The sequence below is a fragment of the Herpailurus yagouaroundi genome, unplaced genomic scaffold (assembly GCF_014898765.1).
Source record: "Herpailurus yagouaroundi ecotype Mexico unplaced genomic scaffold, PumYag 163, whole genome shotgun sequence".
In the NCBI taxonomy this organism is placed as follows: Eukaryota; Metazoa; Chordata; class Mammalia; order Carnivora; family Felidae; genus Herpailurus; species Herpailurus yagouaroundi.
In genome coordinates, this window is record NW_024412404.1 from 68300452 (window position 1) to 68327503 (window position 27052).

Consider the following 27052-nt stretch of genomic DNA (forward strand, 5'->3'; position numbering starts at 1 on the left):
TGTGAGCCTAATGTAAATTTTTTTTAGAGTTTTATAAAAATTATTCTAGGGGCGCCTGGGTGGCGCAGTTGGTTGAGCGTCCGACTTCAGCCAGGTCACGATCTCGCGGTCCGTGAGTTCGAGCCCCGCGTCGGGCTCTGGGCTGATGGCTCGGAGCCTGGAGCCTGTTTCCGATTCTGTGTCTCCCTCTCTCTCTCTGCCCCTCCCCCGTTCATGCTCTGTCTCTGTCTGTCCCATAAATAAATAAAAACGTTGAAAAAAAATTAAAAAAAATTATTCTAAAGAAAAATTGTCCCCTAATTTTCTACAAAAATATACTTTTTTATAATAGATATTAACTTTTTCAAAAGTGGTAAATTCTTTTTCTTTCTTTTTTCCTCTTCCGAATTTTCCAGTTGCTTTGACCAAGTGGAGTGGAATTCAGCTCTTGAATTTCCCTGTTCTAGTCCTATGCGTTTCACTGCTAGTGATTCAGGTACTACTGGAGGCTGCTCAGGCGAACCTGATCAGATGTTCAGAGACTTGCATTATGAGATCTAGCATTTGGCCATGGAGACAGCACATAATTGATGCAGCACATAGATCCTGCCCCCAAACAACACGTGTAAACTTAACGTGAACCCTCCTGTCCAAACCGGTGTCCATGGTCTGACCTATGGGTTGGTGATATTCCCCTGGATGTTGTGTTGGCTGACTTTGGTGCAGATGCCAGCATTCAGTGTTGACAGACCCTGGGGATCATAAAGTGGGTACTGGGATGGAGCTTCTTGGATGCAAGCGCTACAGGAATCAGCCTTTGAAATGATGGCCAACAGTAGTTAATTATAAATTAATATCTTGAGCCCAAGGAAAAGGAAGGTGGCATTGGTTGGATGGTTACCCTCCTTCCTGAGGGTGTGTTATAAAAGCTTTGTTTTTTTTCCAGAGCATTCTCACAAGTCAGTAGTGACCCCAAAGTCACCATGGCTGCCCTGGGCATCACAGTTGCCCTGCTGGTGTGGATGGCCACCCTAATGCTTATCTCTGTTTGGAAGCAGATCTACAGCAGCTGGAAACTACCTCCTGGCCCTTTCCCACTGCCCATTATTGGGAATCTTCTCCAGTTGGATTTCAAGAATGTTCCCAAATCTTTAACCAAGGTAGGAAAAATATCATTGATTTGGGGGAGGAGAATTCACAGATTAGACATAATATATGTGCACTCAATTAATTGTCAGACAGGTTGCTATTCAATACAAGCCTGTTATGAATGAACTGACTGAACAGTAGTATCCAAGAGTGACATTAAAAATATTTAGCTGGTGGTACAGCATGGGCGTGGAGCCCTTGAGTGGGCATTGGCCATGGTCATCCCCAGAGGCCTCTGCTTGAGCCCAGTGTTAACTGCTCTGTCACTGGATGTCTTGGTGAGGCCAGTGTGGCTGGGGTTGCTGCTGCTGTTTGCCACTGCAAAGCACGGAGAAGCCATATATTCACACCAGGTGCACACTGTAGATGCCAGACAACAGGGTGAATAGTGGTCAACCTGTGTGGCACCTCCACCTACAGTTGTTGTGAACAGTGAATGAGCTAAAGAATCTAAAAACTGAATGAGTTGCTAAATCTGTTACATGAGTTCATAAAAGAATGCCCAAGAGCAGGCTTGCCTAGTGTTTGCAGTAGGGAGATGTTGACAGTGCTTTGTGCACCATGGAGGATGGACTTGTGGAGGTCAGGACAGTGCTGGCTCAGGGTCCTCCAGTAGCACCCTGGGGTCCAGGACTTAGACTGGGGATAGCAGACAGTGGGGGTGATGGCACAGATGTGGTCAAAGGGGCCACAGAGGAGGAGCAGGAGTCAGCCCACCAAGTTAACTGTGTTCAGGGTGCCTAGGTGTGCTGGAACCTCCCTCCCTGCAGAAGAAAGCCTCTATGGGGAGAGTCTTTCCAAATTGGGCTGGACAAAGACTGTCTTTTCCCAGATCCCTCTGTCTTCTCTTGGTGAATAACAATTTTGGGGGTCAGTTTAAAGCCTGTCCGACTTCTTCCATAAGTTCCCAGTGGCCTCACTTATCTGCTTGCTGGTCTCTGCAGTTGGCAGAGCGGTACGGGCCTGTGTTCACCTTGTACCTGGGCTCCCAGCGCACCGTGGTTCTGCATGGCTATAAGGCAGTGAAGGAAGTCTTGCTCGACTACAAGAATGACTTTTCTGGCAGAGGAGAAATCTATGCGTTTGAGGCACACAAGGAAAAAGGTGAGCCCCACTTCTCAGAGCACCCCTATGGTGGGGGACCAGCCAGGTCGTGAAATACCAGTGATGACAGCCACATAGTAAATAGTACAAGATAGAAAGGTAAAGAGACCCTCGGACAATTCAGGTGCTCAGCACATACTGTATTGAAAGCTACTATGACAGACTTGCTCTAAAAAAGGTAGGACCTCAAGCACCCATGCATTGGTGAGCAGGACAGATGTGTGCTTGCAGAGAAATGCCACAAAGGAAAATACCTCCAGCAGTTGAGCTGTGCCTTCCTCCTGCACACGTTGTAGCCTCCTGGGTGTAGCCTCAGTCCAGAGAGCCTCCACTCACAGCCCCACCTGTTCCTGGGTGTCGAGGCTCCACCCTCCAAGGTCCCTCACCTAAGATGAGGCACTGACACCACAGAGCATTCTGCTGGTCTGTGGGGCTTAGCTCATCTGCAGTTCGAATTCTCCAATGAGGAGGCCTCCGATACTGCACCTGGGGTGTTCTTAGACCAGGAAGGGTGCTGAGCGCAGCCCCAGCTCACAAAGGGACCTCCACATGATCCTGTCTTGCCAGCCTCAGCTCTCTTTATTCGGCAGCCCATGTCTCCAGCGCCCTGGGTTCCCCGTATCTAGAACACGTGCTGTCACCTCCTGTTGGGGTCTGGGGACCTGCCTGGTTTTTATCTGAGTGATGTCCAGACTGTTGACTCCAATCCCCACCTCCTGTGTCTCCTGGGACATCCTGGAGCTCATGGGGGGCACCTGCTCACACCCCTGTGAGCTCCCTGCCTGCCCCTTCCTGCCCCCCTGGCCTCACGTGCTCATTCCTTTCCACTTGCTCACTGTCATTTTAGTGAGATTCTAAAGCAGATTGGAAATGAAGCCATGTCCCATCTACCCTACAAAACCCTGCAGGCGCTAGTTTCTACTGGCTTAGCTTTGGTGACAAACCTCTGGAAAACCTGTATCCATCTTATGCAGAAATTTCAAATTGATGTGCTTCCTGTTGTGTGCGCTGTTCTCATGGTGCTGTCCCCTTATTCCTGTATACATTCCCAAGGTCATACCCTGTCACTATCAGTGGCATTTGACTTTCTCTCTTGGATGTTGTGGGTTTTACTTCTTTGGGGTTGTCAAAAGCAAAGTTAACTAGTCACTGTTTGTCATTAACACCACAGGAGCTTTGCTGCCCCACGAGAACAGCAGTTGTGGGTCAAGGAGCTCTGTACTAGCTCCAGGGAGCCCTTATCTGCCACCCCTCGTCCAAGTCATGGGTCCCTGAATGCAGCCAGGCCAGGGCCACTTCCCATTCCATGGGCTGGACTCAAAGGGGGCTTCATCCCCTCCTGATAGTGGCTCCCAAGTCCTATTTTCACATGTGCCACGTGGCCCAGGCTCTGTACATGGGATACATCTGGTTCCCCAGGGATAACAATGCAAATGTTAATTATCAGCATAATAGTGAGCACAAGGCTCATGTTAATTAAAAAAAATTTTTTTTTCATTTCAGTAAATGTTTATAAACCTATGACAGAGAATCATTATCATATCCATCTCAGCCTGTTTTGGACCCCAACATCTTGGCTCCTCTGGAATCTCTCCTTCTGTGTCTCTATCTCTGTCTTTGTCTCTGTCTCCGTCTCTCTCTACCATTTAAAACAAATTTTTTTAACGTTTGTTTATTACTGAGAGACAGAGAGATACAGAGTGTGATCAGGGGAGGGGTAGAGAGAGGGGAGCCACAGAATCTGAAGTCGGCTCCATGCTCTGAGCCCTCAGCACAGAGCCTGACGTGGGGCTGGAACTCACGAACTGTGAGATCATGACCTGAGCTGAAGGCAGTCGCCTAACCAACTGAGCCACCCAGGTGCACCTCTCTCTGCCATTTTAAAATTATCTACCTCCCTGCCTGTCCCTCCTCAGTCACCATGTCAGAGCCAAGGGCTGGGGGGAGGAGGTGAGGGGGCGTCCACTGGGCACTCCCTCTTCCTCCTTTCTCTGCAGCTTCCTGGGTCCTCAGGACTGGGGACCCAGCTCACAGCTCTGTCTTCTGGCCTCCTGGTCCCCTCACTTGTCTGCCCTGCATCCTGTGTCAGTGAGTCTGCTGCTGCCACTGGAAGGTTGAGGCTGCCCTCCCCCTGAGGCTGTCAGTGGTCCCACAGACACGTGGGAGTGTGGTCACCTGTGCCCTGAGTTCCCTCTGGGCTCTGAGCTGTGTCCCTGGTATCCACCCAGCAGCCTCTGCAGCGTCCAGCAGGGATCGAGAGCTCAGCATGCACAGACTTGATCCCAGGACCCCCAAACTCCATCCCAGCTGTGTTTTTAACCAAATCTAACCCTAATGTCTAAGTAGGGCCTTGGGTGCCGTGTACTCTCTGTGCACCCACACCCAGTAGGGGGCCATGCTGTCTGTCAGTCCACCTGTCCTTCCCCACCTCATGCTTCCCTGCAAGGTGGAAATGAGACCCTCAGTCTGGTCTGTGCTTCGTCATCTCACTCCTCCCTGTCCCTCCCATGCGGCCACACTTCCTTCTAGAACATACCTTGCCTTGGCCTTCCTCAGATCTCTTCCCTCCAAGGGGAACATGAGTGAGGTCTTCCCAGATCCAATGGTGGGCAGAGTCTGGGAGCTGAGTGACAGCTCAGGTTTTAGTGAGGACACTTTCTGAGAAGCCACATAGCTTCAAGTTAAGGTATTTGCAGTGTGGAGGTTAAAAATCAGTGGAAACAGGACAGCTTCTTGGGAATTTTGTGAACAGAGGGAAAAGGGGTGGGGGCTCGTCTTGCTGTGCAGCTGAGGCTCTGTGTCCCCTGGGGAGGTCTCCAGGCAAAGTGGAAGGAGAAGGCACACTGATGGTAAGAAGGGCGCCCCTGGGAGGGGACATGCAGTGGGGAAAGGAGCAGTGGGGAGAAGCCGAGAAGGCTTCTCCGAAGCTGGGCAGCCTGGGCTGTCACCCTGCCCTTGGCGTGTATTGTGACTGGGTGCTTGTTCCCTCTGCCCTAGGAATTACGTTCAACAATGGGCCGAGCTGGAAGGACACCCGGCGCCTGTCTCTGAGCATCCTCCGGGACTATGGCATGGGGAAGCTTGCCAATGAGGAGCGGATCCAGAGGGAGGTGCCCTTCCTGATGGAAGCGTTCCGGAAGACCCAGGGTGTGTGTGGGCGGGGTCCTTGTGTGCACTGCCTGGGGCGGGGCGCAGGGTCGGGATTGGTGCGCACTGCCTGGGCAGGGGAGGGGGTCAGGGCCAGGTTGTCAGGCTCACTGAGTGGGTCTGGGGGGGCAGGGCTGGGTCCTCGTGCGCACTGCCTGGGGTGGGTTGTTGGGCCCCAGAGTCATCAGCAGCCGCTGACCCCGACAGGATCACGTTACCCTCAGGCACCTCTGGCAGCTAGGGGTCCTCTCCACCTCAGGTGGAGCAAGGGCGCCAAAAAGAAGGGGACCCCCCAGTAGCTCTCACAAGGCTTTCAGAGTTTGGGCTGTGTTCAGGGCCACTGCTCCCAGGTGCTAGAAAGCCTTAGTTGGGGGGGGGGAGGGGTAGGTTGGGGCGTAGGGTCCCTGACAGCTCATCTGTGGTCCAGGGCAGCCCTTCGACCCCACCTTTGTTCTGGGCTATGCTCCCTGCAACGTCATCTCAGACATCCTCTTCCGCAAGCGCTTTGACTACACGGACCAAACCGGGCTGAGGATACAGAAGCTGTTCAATGAGAACTTCCACCTGCTCAGCACCAGCTGGCTCCAAGTGAGGCTCCCCCACCCCCTAGTCTGCACCTGCCCTCTGAGTTTGGCACAGGACAAGGTGGGGGGTTGGGGGATGGGCGGGGGCCCCAGGCGCTTGCTCCTGGATGTTGCTTCTGGAACCTCCCCGAGGCCCCAAGTTCCCCTCGCTGACCATGGGACACCTACGGTATTACGCTTTAAAACAGTACCGCACTGGGGCGCCTGGGTGGCGCAGTCGGTTAAGCGTCCGACTTCAGCCAGGTCATGATCTCGCGGTCCGGGAGTTCGAGCCCCGGTCAGGCTCTGGACTGATGGCTCAGAGCCTGGAGCCCTTTTCCGATTCTGTGTCTCCCTCTCTCTCTGCCCCTTCCCCGTTCATGCTCTGTCTCTCTGTCCCAAAAAATAAATAAACGTTGAAAAAAAAATTTAAAACAGTACTGCACTAACACGTGACTTCGCACACCCGAAGTCGTGGCACCAAAAAGTTACTGCGAACCAAAATGTTCTAAATAACACAGTTTGATGGCCATCAATTCAAATTGGAAAAGTTTTTAGCCCAGGACACAAAACCATGTTGCATTTGCAAGAAAGAATAGTAAGATAACTCTCTCTCTCTCTCTCTCTCTCCCTCTCTCTCTCCGTCTCTCTGTCTCTGTCTCTGTCTCTCTGCCCCCTCCTCCCTCCCCCCCCCCCCCCAGTTATATAACATTTTCCCAAGCTATATGAGCTACCTGCCTGGAAACCATAGAAAAGTAATAAAAAATGTGTATGAAATAAAAAGTTATACTGCAGCAAGGGTGAAGGAGCACGAGGAGTCGCTGGACCCCAACTGCCCCCGGGACTTCACCGACAGCCTGCTCCTGGAGATGCAGAAGGTACCGCAGACACCACGAGTAGGGAAGCTCTTCTGCTCCCTGCTAGGGGCTGAGACTGCTGGGGGGCGGGGCGACGCAGCTGCAACCCACACTGCCCCCGCTGGGCATGGGTGCTGCTGGCTCTACACCACTCTGGCTTCATATGACCACCACACCTGCTCCCATGGGTGTGGAGATTGGGCCAGCCTGCCTGGCTGGCCTCAAACACCATAGGAGGTCTGCAGTGCTGGCCAGCAAGAGGGGTTTCTTGGGAGAGCCATCAGTGGCTGTGGGGCTGGTGCATGGGCCCTTCCTGTGGCCCCCTCCAGGCTGTACTTCATGGCCCCGAAATCTTTCTGACTTTGATGACTGTGTCTCATTTGGTGTGAAGGCCTCCACACTCTTCCTCAGCACATAACCCCCAAATTGTACATGAGTTCAAGGGTTTCCAGGCCTCGCCAGCATTACCTACCTGACGGCCCTCCAGGCCCCCCACTGAGATGGTGACGCTTCTCCTCCCTCCTTTGACGTCTCTTGGGGCTCTAGAACAGCATGTGAATTCTGGAACTGATTTCCCTGGAAGCTGATCTATCACTGGGGTCCTCACTGCCCCACCCTGGTGTCTGGCTTCTTGGTGACTTCCTGCCTCCTGGGAATCAATGGTGCTGACTGTGGGCTTGGAGAAGGCCAAGAGCAACCCCTGCGACTCTTGGGTTGTTAGCAGAGGCCCCACAGTTCAGCTCTGGGCTGCTGGAGGTCACGGCTCTGCACAGGGGAGAGCCTTACTCCCCAGGACAGCCCTCAGCTCTGTAGAAGGAGCACAAGACTCAGCACCCTGGGTGAGGGGCACAATCCTGCCAATGGCCAGTTTTGTGGGAGCCTTGGTGCTGCTACCTGTGTGGTGGAGACGATCACGTTTCCATGGGATAGCCTCACGCACACCTGCCCCCTTCCCTGGGAGCTGGCAGGCTTGTCAGGCTCTTTTCTCATCCACCTGAAGACACCCTCTTATAGAGTCCCTGGCTGTCTCTAATATCTGCAGGAAAGATACAGCAAAGAGCCTTGGTTCACCTTTGACAACATTGCTGCCACCGTAGCTGACCTGTTTTTTGCGGGTACAGAGACCACCAGCACCACTCTGAGATATGGGCTCCTGATTCTCATGAAATACCCAGAGATCGAAGGTATGCCAAGTAGTGGGCAAAGATTTTGGGGCCATGCAGCCGTCCCCCCTGGACCGGTCAGGCTGGAGCACTTGGGCTTTCGCTTTCTGCCTGCAAATGGAAACTGGCATTGCTTGTTAACCCTCAGCGGAGTGAGACTGGAATCGCCGGCATGAATTCAATGGAAGTGTTCTTGTATATGACAGGGACATGCCACTCTTGAACACCAGTCCCACCACATGCCATTGACACACACCTGATTTCAGAAACAAAGAGCCAACACCAGCATGGAAAAATGCAATGCCACCTGCATTCCAGCCCATAATATAACCTATCTATGACAGTGAAAATAATGTCTACCTTGTCCATGAGCCAGACCTGGCCTCCTGGGCAGAGCAGAGAGAGAGTGCGGGATGGGGCCATGGCCTCCATGGCATAGTTGACCCAACTGGAAGAATGGGGACCAGAAGACAGGATCCCCAGGGAAAAATGTCCCAAGGCTGCCTGCTCTCCTTGAACTGCGTTGTTCTTCCCCAGGGGCTCCTCCTGCACCGGGGCCAGGTGGGGCTCTGAGTGCCTCAGAAGGGCAGGAGGCTTCTGGTGCCGCACATGCATAGAGCCATGCCCCAGAGGTGCCCGCCCTGGGCATGGGCCAAATAGAGGCACTGAGAGGGCATCAATGTGTTAGTAGGGTGCTGACCTCCCAGGAAAGAGGAAGGAAAGGGAGCCACTGCCTGGGGTGAGAGTGCCCTCATGGCTAGTGGCCAGGCCTAGTGTCCCCCCTTCCCCTGGGTTCCGCTCCAGGGGACCCCTCACCATCCCGAGGCTTGCTTGCTGCCGCTTCTAATAATATGGCTTCTGCTGTGTGCCAGGCATGGGTCTAAGCACTCCAGGACACTGCATACTTACCGGTAGGTATTATAGGGCTTGAAGTAATTTCCCACAGTGATGTGGAATGTGACCTGTCCAGGATCAGATCTGGTCCATCTGACTCCAAGCCCACTGAGTTTTCTGTCTCACAGAAGGCTGAGGGGTGAAGGAGCCAGAAGCCCCTGGAGGAAAGTCTTTCACAAATCTGAGAGAACTTCTGACCAGTCTGTACCAGGGGGACTGTAGACTGAAAAAGTGTTTTACATGATTAATTATGAGTAACTTACGATATAGAGAAAAGGAAAATAAATATGACTGAGAGCCATACGCTACTACAAAATGTAACATGTGTTAATGTTTCACAGTATCTGCTTCAGAGCGCTTGGAATGAACAGGTTGCAGAGCCAGCCAAAGCCCCTCCTTAGGCCGCCCTGCTGCCCACCCCCAGACTTGGCAGTGTCCCAGGACTGCTGTGTCATCTCTGTGCTCAACCTCATACACTCAATGCTTGTTAAATGTCAGCATACGATCCACATTGTGTGTTTTACATCTTTACCTGGGAACCACATGGCACACAGTTTTGTGATTCACTCAACATGTTGTGAAGGCCCACAGGGAATCTCAAGCTCAGAGAGGCCCAGCCCAACTCAAAGGTTGCTGTTACCTCTGCCAGGAAGAGAGGGACACCCAGACCCTGCTTCCTAGTTCTTCATGCAGAAGGCCATGCACGTCTGTTTCCAATCTGCCTTCCACATCCACACTTCCTGAAACATGCAATGAACCAGCCTGGGGTAATTAATAACTAATGACGAGAGTTTGCTCCAACTAGAATTTGTATTTTTCTTTTTAGAGAGCACAAGTGAGGGAGATGGACAAAGGGAGAGAGAGAGAGAATCTTAAGCAGGCTTCACGCTCAGTGTGGAGCATGGCTTGGGGCTCAATCTCTTGACCCTGGGATTGTGACATGAGCTGAAATCGAGTGTCAGATGCTTAACTGACTGAGCCATTCAGGCTCCCCATCCTCCAACTAGAAGGTCTTAAGACCCTCCTGTTCTCTACTCCTGGTGTAATGACAAGAACTGGATTAGCTATGATCATCTAGAGGCTAACATGCGAGAAGCTTAAACAGACTCACAGAGCTTGGCCGTCTTGGCACTTGTGGTGCCCAGGATGCCCTGGAGCACTGCTGACAGTGCTCCATAAGCATCTGCCAGATGGGTGGGGGCATGGGTGCTGAGCCAGTCTGGAGTTGATCCTTTACATCTGTTCATGTTGTGGCAGAGAAACTGCATGAAGAAATCGACAGGGTGATTGGGCCAAGCCGAATCCCTGCCATCAAGGACCGGTTAGAGATGCCTTATATGGATGCCGTGGTGCATGAGATTCAGCGATTCATCGACCTCTTGCCCTCCAACCTGCCCCATGAAGCAATCCAGGACACAATGTTCAGAGGATACGTCATCCCCAAGGTCAGATGTGAGCCTGGCGTGCACACGCTGAGCACCACCCCGCCAGCACATCAGCCAGCCTCCAAAGGGCGGGATCCTCCAGCCTCCAAGGGCGGACGTGGCTGAATGGTGGGGGCCAGGCCAGCGTTCCCACCTGCAGAGTGCTGCTTCCCAGCAGTCCTCACATGGGCCTGGTGATGAAGAAATGGAGAAAATCTGGAATGGGGACCCTGGGACAGTGCCTTGGGTTTGTGGTATTTCCCAACCCCAGAAACCAACAATGGTACAATCTTGCCCAGGGCTCCTCCTCTGATGAGATTACAGCTCTTGTCACTATTTAGACTTGACCCCTGACTGCCTTCCATCTAGTCCTTAAGCAAATGACTTCCCCAACTGGAGGTCCCGGTGGAAAGCTCATGTTCTGTTAACTTGATGGACTGACATAGGCCTTTGCTACTTCTAGGGTACGGTCATGGTCCCAACGCTGGACTCCCTCTTGTTTGACAACCAAGAGTTCCCTGATCCAGAGAAGTTTAAGCCAGAGCACTTTCTGAATGAAAGTGGAAAGTTCAAGTATAGTGACTATTTCAAGGCATTTTCTGCAGGTAAGAAGAGAGCAGACATAGCCCCTTCCCCGGGGAGCTGCCCTGGTTTTTGCTCTCTGCCGAGGCCATGCACCTGCACCAGGCCTGGCTTCTGGCCACATGTCGCAGATGTGTCTGTCCCTGGTTTGTGCTCTTTGCCATGGCTGTGAACCTCCACTGGGCCTGGCTTCTGGCCACATGTCCCAGATGTGTCTGTCCCTGGTTTGTGCTCTTTGCTGTGGCCATGCACTTGCACCAGGGCCTGGCTTCTGGTCACAACATGTCCCAGAGGTGTCTGTCCCTGTTCACAGAGCCCAAATGACATTCTCTTACTGGAGGTCCTGGGAATGAGATGATTTATTATTTCTGCAAAGCAGATATTTCATTCAGTGCTGAAACCCTTATGTATTTAATAGGACTTAGTGAATGTCTTTCAAAACTCTAGTACCTAATTCTCCATAATTTTAAACAAGGGTTAATAAGCAAAATCTAATGTTTGATTACCTGGACTCATCATGGGACCATCTGGCCCTCTCTTGGGCCCTTGGCCTCATTCTCCAGGGCCTTTCCCTAGGGGTTGGTGGGAGGGAAGATCATATAACCAGCTCAGTAACACCCAGCGTTAGTGTTTGGCTTCCAGCTGTGGCCCCGGTTCTTTCCTGTAGGATGTCAGGGTGAGCACTGGACAGAGATCACTCTCCCAACCTAACGTATGCTTATGCTGCTGAGTCCTGGTGACGGAAGCTGTATGAAGGCTGGTCCCGGAATATGTCTATCACAGATATTCTTATACTGAAATGTGTTGTGTGCTTCCTTTCAACAGGCAGAGAGGGGTCAGTTTTGCTTTAGGGTGACAGTTTAGCCACAAACTCCTCCCCCCGGCCCCCTCTGCTGCCTCGCCTGTAGCAGTGCTGCTGTGTCTTGAGGCTGCCTCGGAGTCTCAGCAGCACTGTTGTCACTTGCAGGAAAGCGGGTGTGTGTTGGAGAAGGCCTGGCTCGCATGGAGTTGTTCCTGTTCTTGTCCGCCATTTTGCAGCACTTTAACCTGAAGCCTCTCGTTGACCCCAAGGATATCGATCTCAGTCCCAGCACAATTGGGTTTGCCAAAATCCCACCCCGTTACAAGCTCTGTGTCATTCCCCGTTCGGGTGTGTGAGGCACACATGCCCTGAAGACCCCTGTCCTAGGCTCTTTGATGCAAGCCTGGAGTCTTCCTGCTCTCCCAAATCCCCTTGGATGCCTCCAGGAGGACTCTCCCTGCACAGTCTCATCAAGGGCAGTCAGGGCTTCACGGGGAATAAATTGGCTCAGAGATGCCGCTTTCCAGAGTCACATTCATCAGACAGAATTTGACAGCCAAGTCCAAAACAGATTGTGTAAGACTAATTAAACAAATTGAAACAATTGATGACCTAGTTGAATCTGTATTCGAGTCCCTGGAAACAAGGGTGAGTGAGACCATTGTGGTGTAAACACCTCTTCTGGGAAAGCAGAGCTAGCCAGTCACCAGGGTTCACATAAAGCAATACAAATGCAATTGTGTACTTTGAAAAGGGGGAAGTAATATACCTTTGAAGGCCTGTTAGCCACGTCTAAAATATATCCCCTACCGTCTGTCCCTAGGACATGAAGGTATCCCTTTGGACTTACTTGTCAGCATTCTTCTGGGCTATATTTTATGATTAAAATATGACTGAAAAGTCAACATAGACATCTGTTATTGTCTCTTAACGTTAAAATGTGACTTTGTACCTGGAAGAAAAAACTCTAGGCACATGGGGACCTTACATGAAATGAGGCAGAAATGAGGAAATCATTAATCAGCTCAGTGCATTAAACAATGTTGTGAAACAGAAGAGGAATTTGGAACAAGAGCTTTTTGCCCCCACCCCACTGACACACAGCAAAGGTCTCTTTGTGCTCAACCTTCAGGCCCTGATTGACTGTCTGTGGGTGTGCTAGAAGCCCCTCCATGAAATAGAGGATGAGGGCTGCACAGGGTGGTGTGCCGAGCCTTTGGAACACCATGTGGCACACAGAAATCCTGCCTAAGTGTTCCTGAATAAAACAAGTAATGTTTCAAAGCCAGCACTGTAGCATCCTTCAATCTCTCTCTGGCTAACCCTCCTGCCTGCCTCTTGTAAGAGTCCTGTGACTGTGGGGAATAAGTTTAAGAATTCTCTGAGCTTGCACCAATGGGCTAACAAGGCTTAGGGTGGAAAGCCACCACAGGGCAAAAGTGTCCAGCTTAGAATGAAGCATAGAGTGGAAAGCCACCTCCACAGGACAAAAGTGTCCAAGAACAGGTAGGGGCAGAAAGCCTCTGCAGCAGGATGAAAGCACGAAGAGGTCTTCATTAGGTAAAACAAAGCATAGGGCAGAAAGCCACTATGGGGTGAAAGCGCCCAGAGCTAATTAGCAAGAAAAACACCTTGTGGACTCTGAGGTAGCATGCTCTATCTGCCTTAGCCCCTAGAAAAGTTAAGATAAACAGACACAGTGCCTGGTGCCTGCAGTAAATGGCTGTCTGCTCAGAGCGGGGGCTTTGATTTGTCTTGACCCAAACCCCTAGAACTGCATACTTTTGAAGCCCCTTTTCACACACACACACACACACACACACACACACACACACACACACGAGTTAATGATCACTGTTTTATTGTCTCTTTCTACATGTCCATCACATATGTGAGCCTTCTGATCCTAATAAATATGGAGAAAGGACTCTTTCTCAGGGCTCTTGTCCCCTCCCAGACATTAGCCTCTCTTGTATTCAATTCTTCACCTGCTCTCTTGATGGACAAGAGAGCAGTCTAGACTCAAAATCTGTGACATGTGACAATACTAGGCCCACGCAGATAACCCAAGCTAATCTCCCTGTTTCAGGGTTCTTAACTTAATCACACAACCAAAGTCCCTTCACCACATAAGGTAGCATAACCACTGATTCTGGGATTAGGATGGGCATGCCACCTTATCCCCCATGAGGCGCTAACAAATCCGAACACTGACAGATTGGCAAATCATAATCCGAGGAGGACCAGCTGCCCCATTCTGAAAGGTGCCTGTCATTTTAATTACAACACCTACCTGGTGAGTGACACTGCTTCCAGCAGAAAAATAAAAGAAAATGTCTTTTAATTTGCTTAGAGGATTTAAATTTTAGAAAATGCCCTAGGAAAATTCTAAAGTACTCAAAACTGATGAATAAGCATTGGAATGGAGAGTGGGAGCCTTTTTAGTGTAAATGTTTAACTGATCCAGACAGTGGCATTAGGTTATTAGCTTGGTTATAAACAGGAGGTAATCCCACCTTGATAATTAGTCTGAGCTTGAGAAACTCTCCAGTGATCTGAACCACATTTGGCAAAAATGGAAAGAGCGAGGGTGGAGTGCATGAGGGAGGGGAGGACTGTCTTGGTCTGTCCTGTCTGCTGTAACAAAGTACCATAGACTGGGGTCTATTCCATATCCTTTTTTAAAAAAGTTTGTTTGTTTATTTGTTTATTTGTTTATTTATTTATTTATTTATTTATTTATTTATTTATTTATTTTCAGAGAGACAGAGACAGTGCAACCAGGGGAGGGGCAGAGAGAGGGGGAGAATAAGAGAGAATCCCAAGCAGGCTCTGTGCTGCCAGCACAGAACCCGATGTGGGGCCTGAACCCACAAATTGTGAGATCATGACGTGAGCTCAAATCCAATGTTGGATGCTTAACTGACTGAACCACCTAGGTGCTCCAAGTATTCTATGTCATTTATTTCTGCTCTCATCTTTATTTTTTCCCTTCTTCTGTTGGCTTTGGGCTTTATTTGCTGCTCCTTTTCTAACCCCTTTAGGTGTAAGGTTAGACTGTGTATTTGGGACCTTTCTTGCTTCTTGAGATAGGCTTGAATGGCAATGTATTTTCCTGCTAGGACTACCTTTGCTGCATCCCAACGGGTTTGGACTGTCGTGTTTTCATTTTCATTTGCTCCATGTACTTTTCAAACCTCTTCTTTAATTTCCTGATTAACCCATTCATTCTTTACTAGGATGTTCTTTAACCTCCATGTATGTGAGGGCTTTGCAAAGTTTTTCTTGCAGTTGATTTCAAGTTTCATTGTGTTGTGATCTGAAAATATGCATGGCACGATCTCAGTCCTTTTGTACCTGTTGAAAGCTGATTTGTGCCCCAATGTGTGATCTGCTCTGGAGAATGTTCCATTTGCACCCGAGAGGAATGTGTATTCTGCTGCTTTGGGATAAAATGTTCCGAATTTATCTGTTAAGTCCATTTGGTCCAGTGCATCATTCAGAGTCTTTGTTTCCTTGTTGATTTTCTACCTAGTTGATGTATCTATTTCTGTAAGTGGAGTAGTAAAGTCTCCTACAACTATGGTATTGTCATCAGCGAGTTTGCTTATGTTTGTGATTAATTGATGTATATATTTGGGTGCCCCAATTTGGAGGCATATTTACATTGTTAGCACTTCTTGATGGATAGACCACTTGATTATGATATAATGCCTTCTTCATCTCTTGTTACAGTCTTTGGTTTACAATCTAGTTTGCGTGATATAAGTATGGCCACTCCAGCTTTGTTTTGATATGCATTAGCATGATAGATGGTTCTTCATCCCCTCACTTTCAATCTGCAGGTGTCTTCAGGTCAAAAACGAGTCTCTCATAGGAGTATATAGATAGATCTTGGGTTTTTAAAATCCATTCTGATGCTCTATGCCTTTGATTGGACATTTCATCTGCTTACATTCCGTGATTATTGAAAGATATGAATTTAGTGTCATTGTGTTATCTGTAGATTTTGTGTTCTGGTGATGTTCTCTGGTCCTTTGGTCTTTGCTCCTTTCCGCTCACAGGGGACCCTTAGAATCACTTGCGGGGCTGGTTTAGTGCTCTTGAACTTCTTTAGTTTTTGTTTGTCTGGGAAAGCCTGTATCTCTCCTTATTTTCCACGTGACAGCCTTGCTGGATGAAGGATTCTTGGCTGCATATTTTTTTAATCCAGAACATTGAATATTTCCTGCCACTCCCTTCTGGTCTGCCAAGTTTCAGTGGACAGGTATGCTAAACTTATGTGTTTCCCCTTGTAGGATGAAGACCTTTTGTCCCTAGCTGCTTTCAAAATTCTCTATCTTTGTATTTTGCAAGTGTCACTATGATATGTCATGGTGTTGACCTGTTTGTGTTGACTTTGAAGGGAGTTCTCTGTGCCTCTTGGATTTGCATGCCTGTTTCCTTCCCTGAATTAGGGCAGTTCTCAACTATAATTTGCTCAAATAAACCCTCTGCCTCTTTTTCTTGCTCTTCTTGTCCTGAGACTCCTATGATACGGATATTGTTTTGTTTTGTGGCATCACCTAGTTCTCTAATTCTCCCCTCTTGATCTAGTAATTTCCTGTTCCCCTTCTCTCAGCTTCACTCTTTTCCATAATTTTATCTTCTGTGTCACCTATTCTCTCCTCTGCTTCTTCAATCCTTACTGTCACTGCATCTGGCTTATTTTTGCACCTCAGATATAGCATTTTAAAATTCATCTCTACTGGTTTGTAGGTCGTTGAACTCTGCAGCAAGGGTTTCTCTGGTGTTTCTATGCTTTTTCCAAGCCCAGCTATTAGTCTTATAACTGTTGTTCTAAATTCATGTTCAGATATATTGCTTATATCTGTTTTGGGCAAGTCTCTGGCTGTTATTTCTCCTTGACCTTTCTCTGCCTTGTCATTTTTGGCTAAATTTCTTTTGCATGTTTTAAAAGCTTGTTATGTGTCCTGCACCTGAGAGTATTACTCTATTAAAAAGGGGTCATACACTGTCCAGGACCTGGCCCTCCAGGAAGTGTTTTTTTTTGTGTATTCTGCATGAACTCTGTGGTTGTATTTTGGCTGGTCCTTCCCACTGGTCATTCTTCTGCAGAGCTCCTCCTTGCTTGCTGTGGTGGAGTTTTTGGACCTTTAAGTGGTGTATTTTGATACATTTGTTGAAGTAACCCTGAACAAAAGGGAGGAGAAGCTTGATCTCATAAAAAGAGAAAAAGGGAAGGGAAGAAAAGAAAAGAAAACCAAACTGAGACTCAAGATACTAGAAGGCTAATTCCAGAGAAAGAGAAAGGAAAATAAAGAAGAAGAAAGAGAAAAGATGGAAAAAGCATAGAATAAAGAGCATACACACACACACACACACACACACACACACACATACATACATATATATAGAGAGAGAGGAAGAGAGAGAGAGAGACCAAAAAGGAATGAGAAACTATGAGCCTGATTTCAAAAAAGAAAAAGAGCGTGGAAGAAAAGAAAAAAAAAGAAACAGTTGTCGTCTGTTGCTGCCTGGGACCAGTGGCTGTGCTGGTCTGGAGCACAGGCTGGCTACATTGGGTAAGTCAGTCTTGCTCCAGTAAATAAGCAGTTGCCAGGCACGGAGGGGTGGGGTTTGGTATAAGCATGTCCTGATTCCCCTGGGGGCCACTGTCAATCTCTCCTTCCTGGACTGGGGCTCTCAACCCACGCTATTCAGCAGCTCTTCACAGAGTTGTGAGGATGGTCAGCTTGCCCTGTGCCCCAATTTTCCTGCATCTTCGACTTGGTTCTTGGCTGGGATTCAAAACCTAATGTCTTCAAGGATTGGTACCATGTGGATCCAAGAGTAGAGCCTCTCCACCTTGCTGATGAGAGGCCTTTGGCTGGCATCTGCAGGGTCTTTTGTCCTTGGGAAGCAATAACCCCTCTTCCCAAAGCACTCTAGGAAGTTCTCTCCCAGTGCGCTCCAGAGATCACTACCCCTTGCTATGCACTCTGGGGCCGGCTCCCTCCTTCCCAGAAGCACGGGCCACGGCTCTGCTCTGGAGAAAGTTAAGCACTTTCAAAGCCTCTGAGTTTCAGCTCCAAAGGCTGATTACAAAAAGAACCCACACTCTCTGTATTTCTTGCTCCCCATTCCGTAGTCCAGAGAGGTTTTCCTCTTGTGCTAACTGGAAGCTGCCCTTTCACAGCCCCTCTCTCTGCTGGTCCCTTTTGTCTCTGCACAGAAGGGGTTCCCTCCACTCCGTGGCTGTGCCAACTTATCTCCCCAAATCACATACACGTGCCTCAATCCTGCCAGGCTGTCTCCTTCCAGCTGTGGAGATGATTCTGCCCATCCACTGATCGATTTCCTGGGTGTTGTAAGTAATCTGACCTCAATACAGCTTTGTTTGAGAGAAGGAACATCCAAGTCCCCCTACTTCTCCACTATCTTAACTCCTCCTGGATGTAATTCTTAGCTGTGTTCTGCTGTAAGTAGGATGGTTTTTGCCCCTGACCTTCTTTCAGGATTTTGTCTTATTTTTTGATTGTTTGCAGTTTGAATATGATATGCCTAGGTGTAGTGTTTTGGGCATTTATTGAATACTTGGTGTTTTCTGAGATATCTGTTTGGTGTCTGACATTAATTTGGGGAGATCCTCGGTTGTTATTGTTCCCATGTTTCTTCTGGTCCCCTCTCCTTCTGGTCTTCCCATTACATGTATGTTACATGTTTTGTAGTCATCCTACAGAATTGGGTATTCTGATACTTTTTTTTCAGTCTTTGTTCTCTTTGCTTTTTGTTTTTGATGATTCTGTTGATATATTTTCTAGCTCATAGATTCTTTCTTCAGCTGTGTCCAGTCTACCAATGAGTCCATCAAAGACATTTTTCATTTCTGTTATAGTGATGTGTGTATATAGCATTTCTTTTCTGGTTCTTTCTTAGGATTTCTACCTCTTTGCTTACATTGCCCACCTACCCCTGCATGCTGTCTACTTCATCCCTTAGGACCCTTAGCATATTAATTATAGTTGTTGTAAATTCCTGGTCTGACAATTCCAATATCCTTCCCTGTCTTATTCTGATGCTGCTCTGCATCTTTAGATTGTGTTTTTTGCCTTTTGGTATGCCTTGTAACTTTTCTTTATTGCTGAAAATGATGCATCAGGTAAAAGGAACTGCAGTAAATAGGCCTTTGGGGATGTGGCAGTGAGGTGAGGGGGAGGGGACGTATTCCACAGCCTACTGTCAGGTCTTAGTCATCAGTGGGCCTGTACCTCAGGACTGTGACTGTCACAAGGTTTTCTAAGCTCTCCCCCTTCCCCCAGTTGGGACGGGGTGTCTAAAGGGGGCTGGAGTTGGTTATTTCTCTTCCTGGGTCAGTGAAACTCTGGGTAACGAGGTATTGCTTAGGGCAGGTCCTTTTAAGAAAACAGTGCTCTGGTGTGTTTCACACGATTTTTCCCCCTCCCCTTTTTCCCTTTTTTCTCTGATATTTGCTGTGGGAATCTGGGCAAGGCCCTGGAGTCTGACCTCACGACACTTCAGGGACACACCTGTGAGTAGGTGTGTTGCCTGTACTGCCCAGTTCAGGTTTCCCGCCCCTTCAGCTCTTGGGTCTGCTCCTGCAAGCCGGGCTCTGTGTCCGCCTGTCTGCTTCTCGGCCTTGGGGGCACAACTTTCCCTCTGCCCTTTGCTCTCTCAAGGATCAAGAACGGTGCAGAGGCCTTCTGGTTTGAGTTCTGCACGTAAGGGCCTAGGAGGTAACCACTTCCACCCAAAAGCAAGACAAAGCTGAACAGAGTGAAAAAGCAAACGGTTTGTCAATTGTGTTGATCTTTCCAAGACCCAACTTGGTTTTATGGATTTTCCCTATTGTTTTTCTATTCTTTATGCAGTTTATCTTTAATCCATATTATTTCTGTCTTTCTGCTAGCATTGACTTTAGTGTGTTCTTGTTTGTCTAGGTCCTTAAGGTTTAAATATAGGTTGCTGATTTGAAGTCCTTTTTTTTATGGAAGTGTTTACAGCTATATATTTCCCTCTGTAAATAGTGTCCCATAAGTTATGGTATGTGGTTTACTTTATCTATCTATCTATCTATCTATTTAATTATTTATTTACTTATTTTGGTGTCAAGATATTTTCTAATCTCTCAGTGGTTTCTTTGACCCATTGGTGGTTTAATTTCCACATACTTACGGATTTTCTGATTTTCCTTCTGGTATTGATTTCTAGTTTCATCACACATAATCAGAAAAGACACCTTGTATGATTTCAAACTACTTAAGTTGTATGATTTCACTATTTTAAAAATTATTCAGACTTATTTTGTGATGTAACATGCAGTCTCTCTTCTTGAGAAAAATGGGTATTCTGCTATTGTTGTGCGTGTTCTTGTGTCTGTTCTATCCAACTGGCCCACGGTGTTGTTGAAGGTCCTCTGCTTCCTTATTGATGGACTGTCTGGTTGTTCTTCCCTTTACTGAAAGTGAGGTGTTGGCGATGACTATGACTATTGCTAGATCGGTGCGTTTCTCCCTTGAACTCTGCCAGTGTTTGCTTCATATGTGTAGGAACTCTGATGATAGTGCATATGGCTATGAATAATGTTATATCTTCTTGGCCAGTTGACCCTTGTATTATTCTAGAATGTTCTTCTCTGTCTCTTATAACAATATTTGGCATAGTGCCTATGTTGTCGTTTATTAGTATAGTCGCACTTGCTCTCCCTGGGGCACTATTTGCCCCAGGTGTCTTTTCGCCATGCTTTCACTGTCAGTGTGTATGTCCTTAGATCTGATGTGAGTTTCTTGCAGACAACGTGGAGCTGGATCCTTTAGATTGTGAAGTTTCACCCTTTTACACTGAAGTGATCCCTGATAGGGAGGACTTACCACAGCTGCTTTGTTCATTGTGTTTCTGTATGTCTTCTCGCTTTTTTTAGCCTTCCCTTCCTGTCTTACTGCCCTCCTTTGTATTTACTTGACATTTTTTGTAGTGACATGCTTTGATGCCCTGTTGTTTCCTTTTGTGTTGATCCTACACACAATTATTGTGTGTGTGCTTACCACGGGCATTACATAAAATATCTTAAAGTTATAACAACCAAAACAATATCAGCTCCAGTTGGCCGTCCATGGGGAAAAATGCTCTGGCACCTACTTTAATCTCAGACCTGCAGTTTCCTCATCATTTTTGTGGGTGACTCCCATGCCTTGGGTTATGGACGGTTCAAGGAAGTATACATGTATACATCAGTCAATGGTATTATCCTCCTGCATATCAAAAGGTTTTGAAAGTGGTATCCTCGAGACATGGAAGGAAAATGAGCTCCTGGTGTGTACTGAGGAAAAGTGAATGCCTGAGGGTGGTACTGAGGAAGGACTATTTCACGGAGAAGAGCACCACCCACAGGGAGCACTGTCCCTGGGGCATGGTCTGCTCAGGCAGCTAGAATTAGACAAGGCATGCATGGGGCAGGGCATCAACATGCTTGGGAGCTGCTGCAAATTAGCACAGGTACTAGAGAGTTACTTTATAAGAAGCATACAACTTGCTCTCAGGACAGATTTAGTAACAACTAAAATATATCGTTAATTGGAGAGGAGGGCTGTGAGGTTGTGCAAGGGTGAACTAAGAGGAAGCAGATGATCTGTGTCCTCACTGGCCCAGAGCAGAGCCGACCCACTTCAAGGTGCTGCAGCCCCACTGGGGAAGGAGTCCCGATATCCCCAAGAAACTGGGGGAAAGTGGACAGGCCCGATTCAGAAATCACAAGTGTTCCCACTGGGAGTGAGGCCATCCGCTGGGGGGATTTCCTGCCTCAGAGATGATCATGTACGAAAACGAAGGGTTTTGATTAGACGTAGCATGCTCCATCAAAGGACCAGGGAGGAGTGAGAGTGAGGAAGACTCTGTGTGTGTTGTAAGTGCACAAGCATTTGTGTGTGTGTGTGTGTGTGTGTGTGTGTGTGTGTGAGAGAGAGAGAGAGAGAGAGAGAGAGAGAGATGAACCAGGCATGTACGTGTGTAGAGACATGAAGCACATACTGTGTGGCATGCAGGCGTCTGTACAGATGTTGTGATGGGAAGCAGGGGTGTGTGCAGGTGGGAGTGTGGGGCCAGGCTGATGGGCCAGGTGCTGTCTAAAGGCTCCTGACAATTGGACCCAGGTGGAGTCTTGAGCCTTTGGCTCTTACCTGCATGGCCTTGGAGACCCGAGCTGCAGTGTGGTAGAAGTCGATTGGTGACCCCGGAGAGCCCGGATGGGAGTGGGTCACAGAAGACCGCCACATGGGAGGTGGACCCACCAGGCCATTGTGGCCTGAGGACCCATTGGGGCCAGCTGACCCTGGGCCCTCATGCAATCCCCGGCTTACCTGCCAACCTATGCATGTGAATTTTCTGCTGACATTTTCCCAAGGGAAGGGCCTATGGACTTTCCATACCTACTAGTGATTTCTCTTAGGGACTGTGGTCTGAAGTGAGGCTAACCGGCTGGCATTGTGCTGTCCACGCTGGGCACACCAGGCATTCCTGGCACACATGCTTCGCTTTGACTGGGGTCAGTTATGACCTGATGTGATTTCTCAGGAGTCCAGACATCCTGGCTCAGGACTCCCATCTGAAGGAAGCTTTCCGCAGCTGAAGCAGAACCGCCGGGTGCTCAAGCCGCTGGGTGAGCCAAGACAAGAATCCTGCTACTTAGGTGGTGGGGACCTGAATGTTTGGGGCTGGAGCAGTGGGAGAGCCTGGTTTGGGAGGAAACTCCCTCCGGGTTTTGGGACAGAGAACCAGACTCCCTCCATAGCTCCTTGGGCGCTGGAAGATAAAGGCCAGGACTGGGCTGGGTGAGGACGTTTCCTGTGGCCCGAGCCCGGGGGGCAAGGCAGAGCGCCTGGGGCTTTAGGTCTGTGCCTGGCCCTTCGACGCCAAGGAACTGGGGATTGCCGCTGGGGCAGCGGCCTGGGGTTGTGACAGTTACCTGCTTGAGCAGCGGAAGGTCTGGAACGGAGCTCCGGGGACCGGGACCGCGCAGAAGGAGCGGGCTTCATCTCCTCCTCCGACCCAGGGACGTGCCCACGACGGAGCGCTCTCAGCCAGCTTGCCAGGTCCTCCAACCCTGTCGTCGTGCAGAGCGGGGCGGGGCGCTTGGGCTCAGCCTGCCGCCTCCTGTGGGCGGTCCCCGGGCGCCCTCCCGGTCCGGGCGGGGCCTCCTGCGCCCCCGTCGAGAGTCGCGGTTCATCCATGTCGTGTGGGAGAGAAAAGGAGACGCGCTCAAAGTCGTTCGCAGCAGGCTGTGGAGACAGATGCTAAGTGTCCCGCCGCTTAAATTCCCGGGCTCGGGACCACTTACTAGCACAGCAAAGTGTTGGTGCAAGTGAGAGCGGGTTAGGAAACCAGCACCGACCGCGTCGCGTTAGTCAACAGAGGTACACGCACCCCTCCGAATTCCCTCGCACCCTCGACACTGGACGCCGAGCACCCCGGGCCCCCGTGGACCCCTGTCCTATTCTGCCGTGGGCACCTCCCGCGGCAGGAGCCGCGCGGCGCACCTGCACCTGCCAGGCTCGCCTCAGCTTCCAGCACACGCCAGCGGATGGTGCCGTCAGCCGCGGTTTTGCAAACCCTCTCAGAGTCCTTGACGGTTCTTTCTGCCAAGTGCAAATATTGATCTATAGTCCACTTGTATTTGCAGAGTGCACACGGGTCAGGGCAGAGGACGCCCCCACCGCGGCCTTGAGAGAGCAGCCCTGTCCACGTGCCCAGGTCCCAGGCGCAGAAACACGGAACTGTCTCTAAGTTTCCGTGTGAGGTCCCTAAATCATGCCAACGCTTTTTTTTTAATTATTTTTTTTTATTTTTTTATTTTTTTTGAAGTGGGGCAGAAGATGAAAAGCAGCGAATTTCTGTTGTGGAAAGAAAAGTAAACTTGTTCCAAAACAGATGTACTGGAGTTATTTTACAGGGCAATGGATATGGCAACATCACCCAAAGTCAAGTGGGGGAAAAGAGGAACCGAGGGCGGAGGCTGGACCACACTGTGACCTCCACACAGCACCGAGGCCCCGCTGGGCGGGACACTGCTCTGGTGACCGACATCGCCAACAAGTCCCACCTGAGGGCAGCAGGGAAGGTCGCTACACAGTTTCCTCTGTGTGATCCCAGTGTGATTCACCTGCCTGGGGAGGGAAGGAGGGAAGTAACACCACTCCCTCCTCTCCCTGAACTTCTGACCAGTGTCCACATAAGCGGTGGTCAGGGGGCCTCAAAGTCTGTCCCTGGCAGGCACCTGAGGACAGTGATGCCCGCCTGCCCCCCCTGCTGCTGCCAAGTGCCTTTGGGGAGAAGTTTGCCATCAAGGGTGGCCTCCTGCATCTGCACTGACCCAGGAAAGAGAGCAGGGCCCAGGTTTCCTGGAAAACATACTTAGTTCTGCTTCTTGGGATGAAGGGATAGGCCTGAGGCCAATGGTCCAGTCTACCTAGTGCAGGAGCAGCCTTCCAGAGGAGCACCTCCATTAGCTGTGCAGCTGCCTCGCTTCAAATCCATGCTTCCAAATTCACTAATGGTGTAGCCCGGAGCAAGCTACTGGATCACTCTCTGCCTCTGTTGGACATGTGTGAAAGGACAATAGCAGCTGCCCGCCAGAATTATTGTGTGATCAATGAGAGGATTGAGAAAAACTCTGAACATGGTCCACGAAGACAACATGGAGGCTCCTGGGAGCCACACTCTGTTTTGTGCCCTGAAGATTTCCCTTTTGGTTAGAATGGTATTTGGCTTAGAGTAGGGACCTGATACATACCTGTTGAATAAATGACCAGTATTCCCCTCTTCCTCTGGTTTAAGCAGGCACCTGCTTCCGCTGGAGTCCGAGCACCTACAGAAAGCCCAACTCGGAGAAACTCTAATTGCTGGTGCCACATGGCAAGGAACTGCCACAAGATTTCCCATCATACAGAGTGGCTTTTGATGAACCAGTACAAGGTTGGAGAGCACCTTTCAAGGACAGAACCTTGGACTCTGACTCTGTACCAGGGCCCCATGAGTGTGTTCTCACACCGTGGGCTCCAAGGTTCCATGTGCACAAGTACCGTCCACATAGAGACACTCTATTATTTTGAAAGCATTTCAGATGCCATCCTCACTTGGACTCCAGAGGTGGACAACACTTCAGTAAAAAGAGGGGGGTTTCAGGACAACCCCTGATATTATCCCATAATGCATGCTGTCTGACGGGAGCCAGTTCCTGCCAACCCAGACTCAGCATCATTCGTTGTCTGTGTGTGTCGGTGGTCAACAGCGGGGGCTGGGCTGCTGCAGGGGACTGGAGCCAGTCCCTGATGCACAGTCAAAGGGCAGGCAGGAGCGGAGTCCTGAGGTTTCTTCACAAGATGCTGGAGCTGCTCTGTTGAAAGCATCTTTTCAAGGAATATCTATCTATTAATCATCTAGCTATGAAGAAAATCCAGAAAGGGGCACCTGGGTGGCTCAGTGGGTTAAGCGTCCAAGTCTTGATTTTGGCTCAGGTCATGATCTCAAGGTTCATGAGTTCCAGCCCCATGTCAGGCTATGTGCTGACAGCCCAGAGCCCGCTAGGGATTCTCTGTTTCCCTCTAGTTGTGGTCTTCCCATGCTCTCTGTCTCAAAATAAATACACATAAAAAAAAAAAAAAAAGAAAATCCAGAAAGCTATTCCAACAAATCTGTGCTAAGCAATACAGCAAAAACAGAAGCTATTAAAAAAAAATAGACATATCTGATTGTATTAAAGTTTCATATTTTTGTAGCGCAAATTTCACTACAAGCATAAAGCAACAACACCGGGAAGTTTGCACATATACACTCACGTGATAGGAAAATACTTAATGCCTTTACATGCGGAGAACACATACAATCTGTAGAAAAAAGACTAGAGAAAGGTGGGCAAAGAAAATGAACAGGTAGTCAATAAATAAGAAAATTCAAATTATTAAATTTTAAAGATAGTAAACCGGCAGAACCAACAATCTCACTTTGGGAGCGTGTCCTGTGGAAATAAAAATAACGCTCACCTACTCTAGCGGGCACATGGGACGTGCCAACAAGAGTGTGCAGATGGAGACACTGCAGTGACTGAAGACCCACGGAAGCAGGGATGTGGGGAAGCAGGGAGCACATGCAGGGCCGGGAGAAAGGGGGTGCTCTAGCCTTCTAGAAAGTAATCTGGCAGAACCTTCTCCAGGGAAAATGATACACACCCTTTGATCCAATTATTCCTGTTTTGGGAACCACAGGAATAGAAACAACAGAATATTAAAATATATGTGAAATAACCCTCAAGGCAGCATCCTTTACTGTGGGTAAAAAGCAAACAAAAACACCTGGAATCAACACAAAGGCACCTTCTGGGGAATGACTTAGCAAGTGTGGTGTAAGTTGATGCGTGATGCAAAAATGAGCAAACCTTTTGGAATCTTTAAAAAGAAGAAAGAGCTTTATTCCTTGAGCCCAAGTGAGGATGGCTGCCTGGGAACGTGCTCTTCACAGAGAGGAGGAGGGTGCGGGGGAAGGACATCCGGTCCAGGGTTGTCCAGGGTTGGATGCATTGTTTACAGAAAAGGTCACAGCCATCAGACAAAGGACATTTCAGAAAGCTGCAGAGCTCATCTTCAGCTTCTAATGTGTGCTGGGCTGTAGGGCTTTAATTTTGTGGGAACAAGGGAGATTTCTTCCTTTTGCTTATCTTTGTGTGTGGGATGTTCCTTCTTGGTTATATTTTAAACAGAGCAGATATACAAAGCGTGCTGGGGCAGAAATAGACCCACGCGTGGAGTTTTTGCAGAGTCATTTTGACCCTGGTCAATGTTCAAGTATAGCTCTCCTGGGAGCCCAGGAGCAGGGCCCACAAACATTAAAGTTGAGAATTTCCTTTATATTACCATGTATCGCATCTTGGAATATTATGCAGCATTTAAAAGGTATGACCAGAATTGGGGTGCCTAGGTGGCTCAGTTGGTTCAGCGTCTGACTCTTGATTTGGGCTCAGGTCACGATCCCAGAGTCATGGGATCAAGCCCCACATCTGGCCCCACACTGAGCATGGAGCCTGCTTAGGATTCTTTCTCTCTCTCCCTCTTCCCCTTTCCCCCGCTCATGCATTCTCTCTCTCTGTCTCTCTCTCTTTCTCTCTCTCTCTCTTAAAAAGAATGGAATGGGGCACCTGGGTGGCTCAGTCGGTTAAGCGTCCGACTTCGGCTCAGGTCATGATCTCATGGTCCATGAGTTCGAGCCCTGCGTCGGGGTCTGTGCTGACAGCTCAGAGCCTGGAGCCTGCTTCGGATTCTGTGTCTCTCTCTCTCTCTGACCCTCCCCCATTCATGCTCTGTGTCTCTCTGTCTCAAAATAA

General features: G+C 49.1%; 2 protein-coding genes across 3 annotated transcripts in view; both read left to right on the forward strand.

Annotated features, from left to right (window-relative positions):
* The first annotated feature begins 925 nt into the window (after positions 1–925).
* On the forward strand, positions 926–12952 carry CYP2E1 (cytochrome P450 family 2 subfamily E member 1). The gene is made up of 9 exons (XM_040486890.1): positions 926–1139; positions 2073–2232; positions 5230–5379; positions 5807–5967; positions 6644–6820; positions 7842–7983; positions 10114–10301; positions 10744–10885; positions 11830–12952. Exons 1-9 carry the CDS (start codon positions 963–965, stop codon positions 12018–12020), a joined length of 1488 nt encoding a protein of 495 aa, XP_040342824.1. The 5' UTR covers positions 926–962; the 3' UTR covers positions 12021–12952.
* Positions 12953–19185: 6233 nt separating this feature from the next.
* Positions 19186–27052, forward strand: part of LOC121037433 (zinc finger protein 883-like) — a 47895-nt gene continuing 40028 nt past the window's right edge. Inside the window, exon 1 of one of the 2 annotated variants that reach the window (XM_040486887.1) lies at positions 19186–19476. The gene's annotated coding sequence lies outside the window, so the exon portion shown is untranslated. The remainder of the gene's footprint in view (positions 19477–27052) is intronic. The other variant, XM_040486888.1, reaches the window with a different exon arrangement.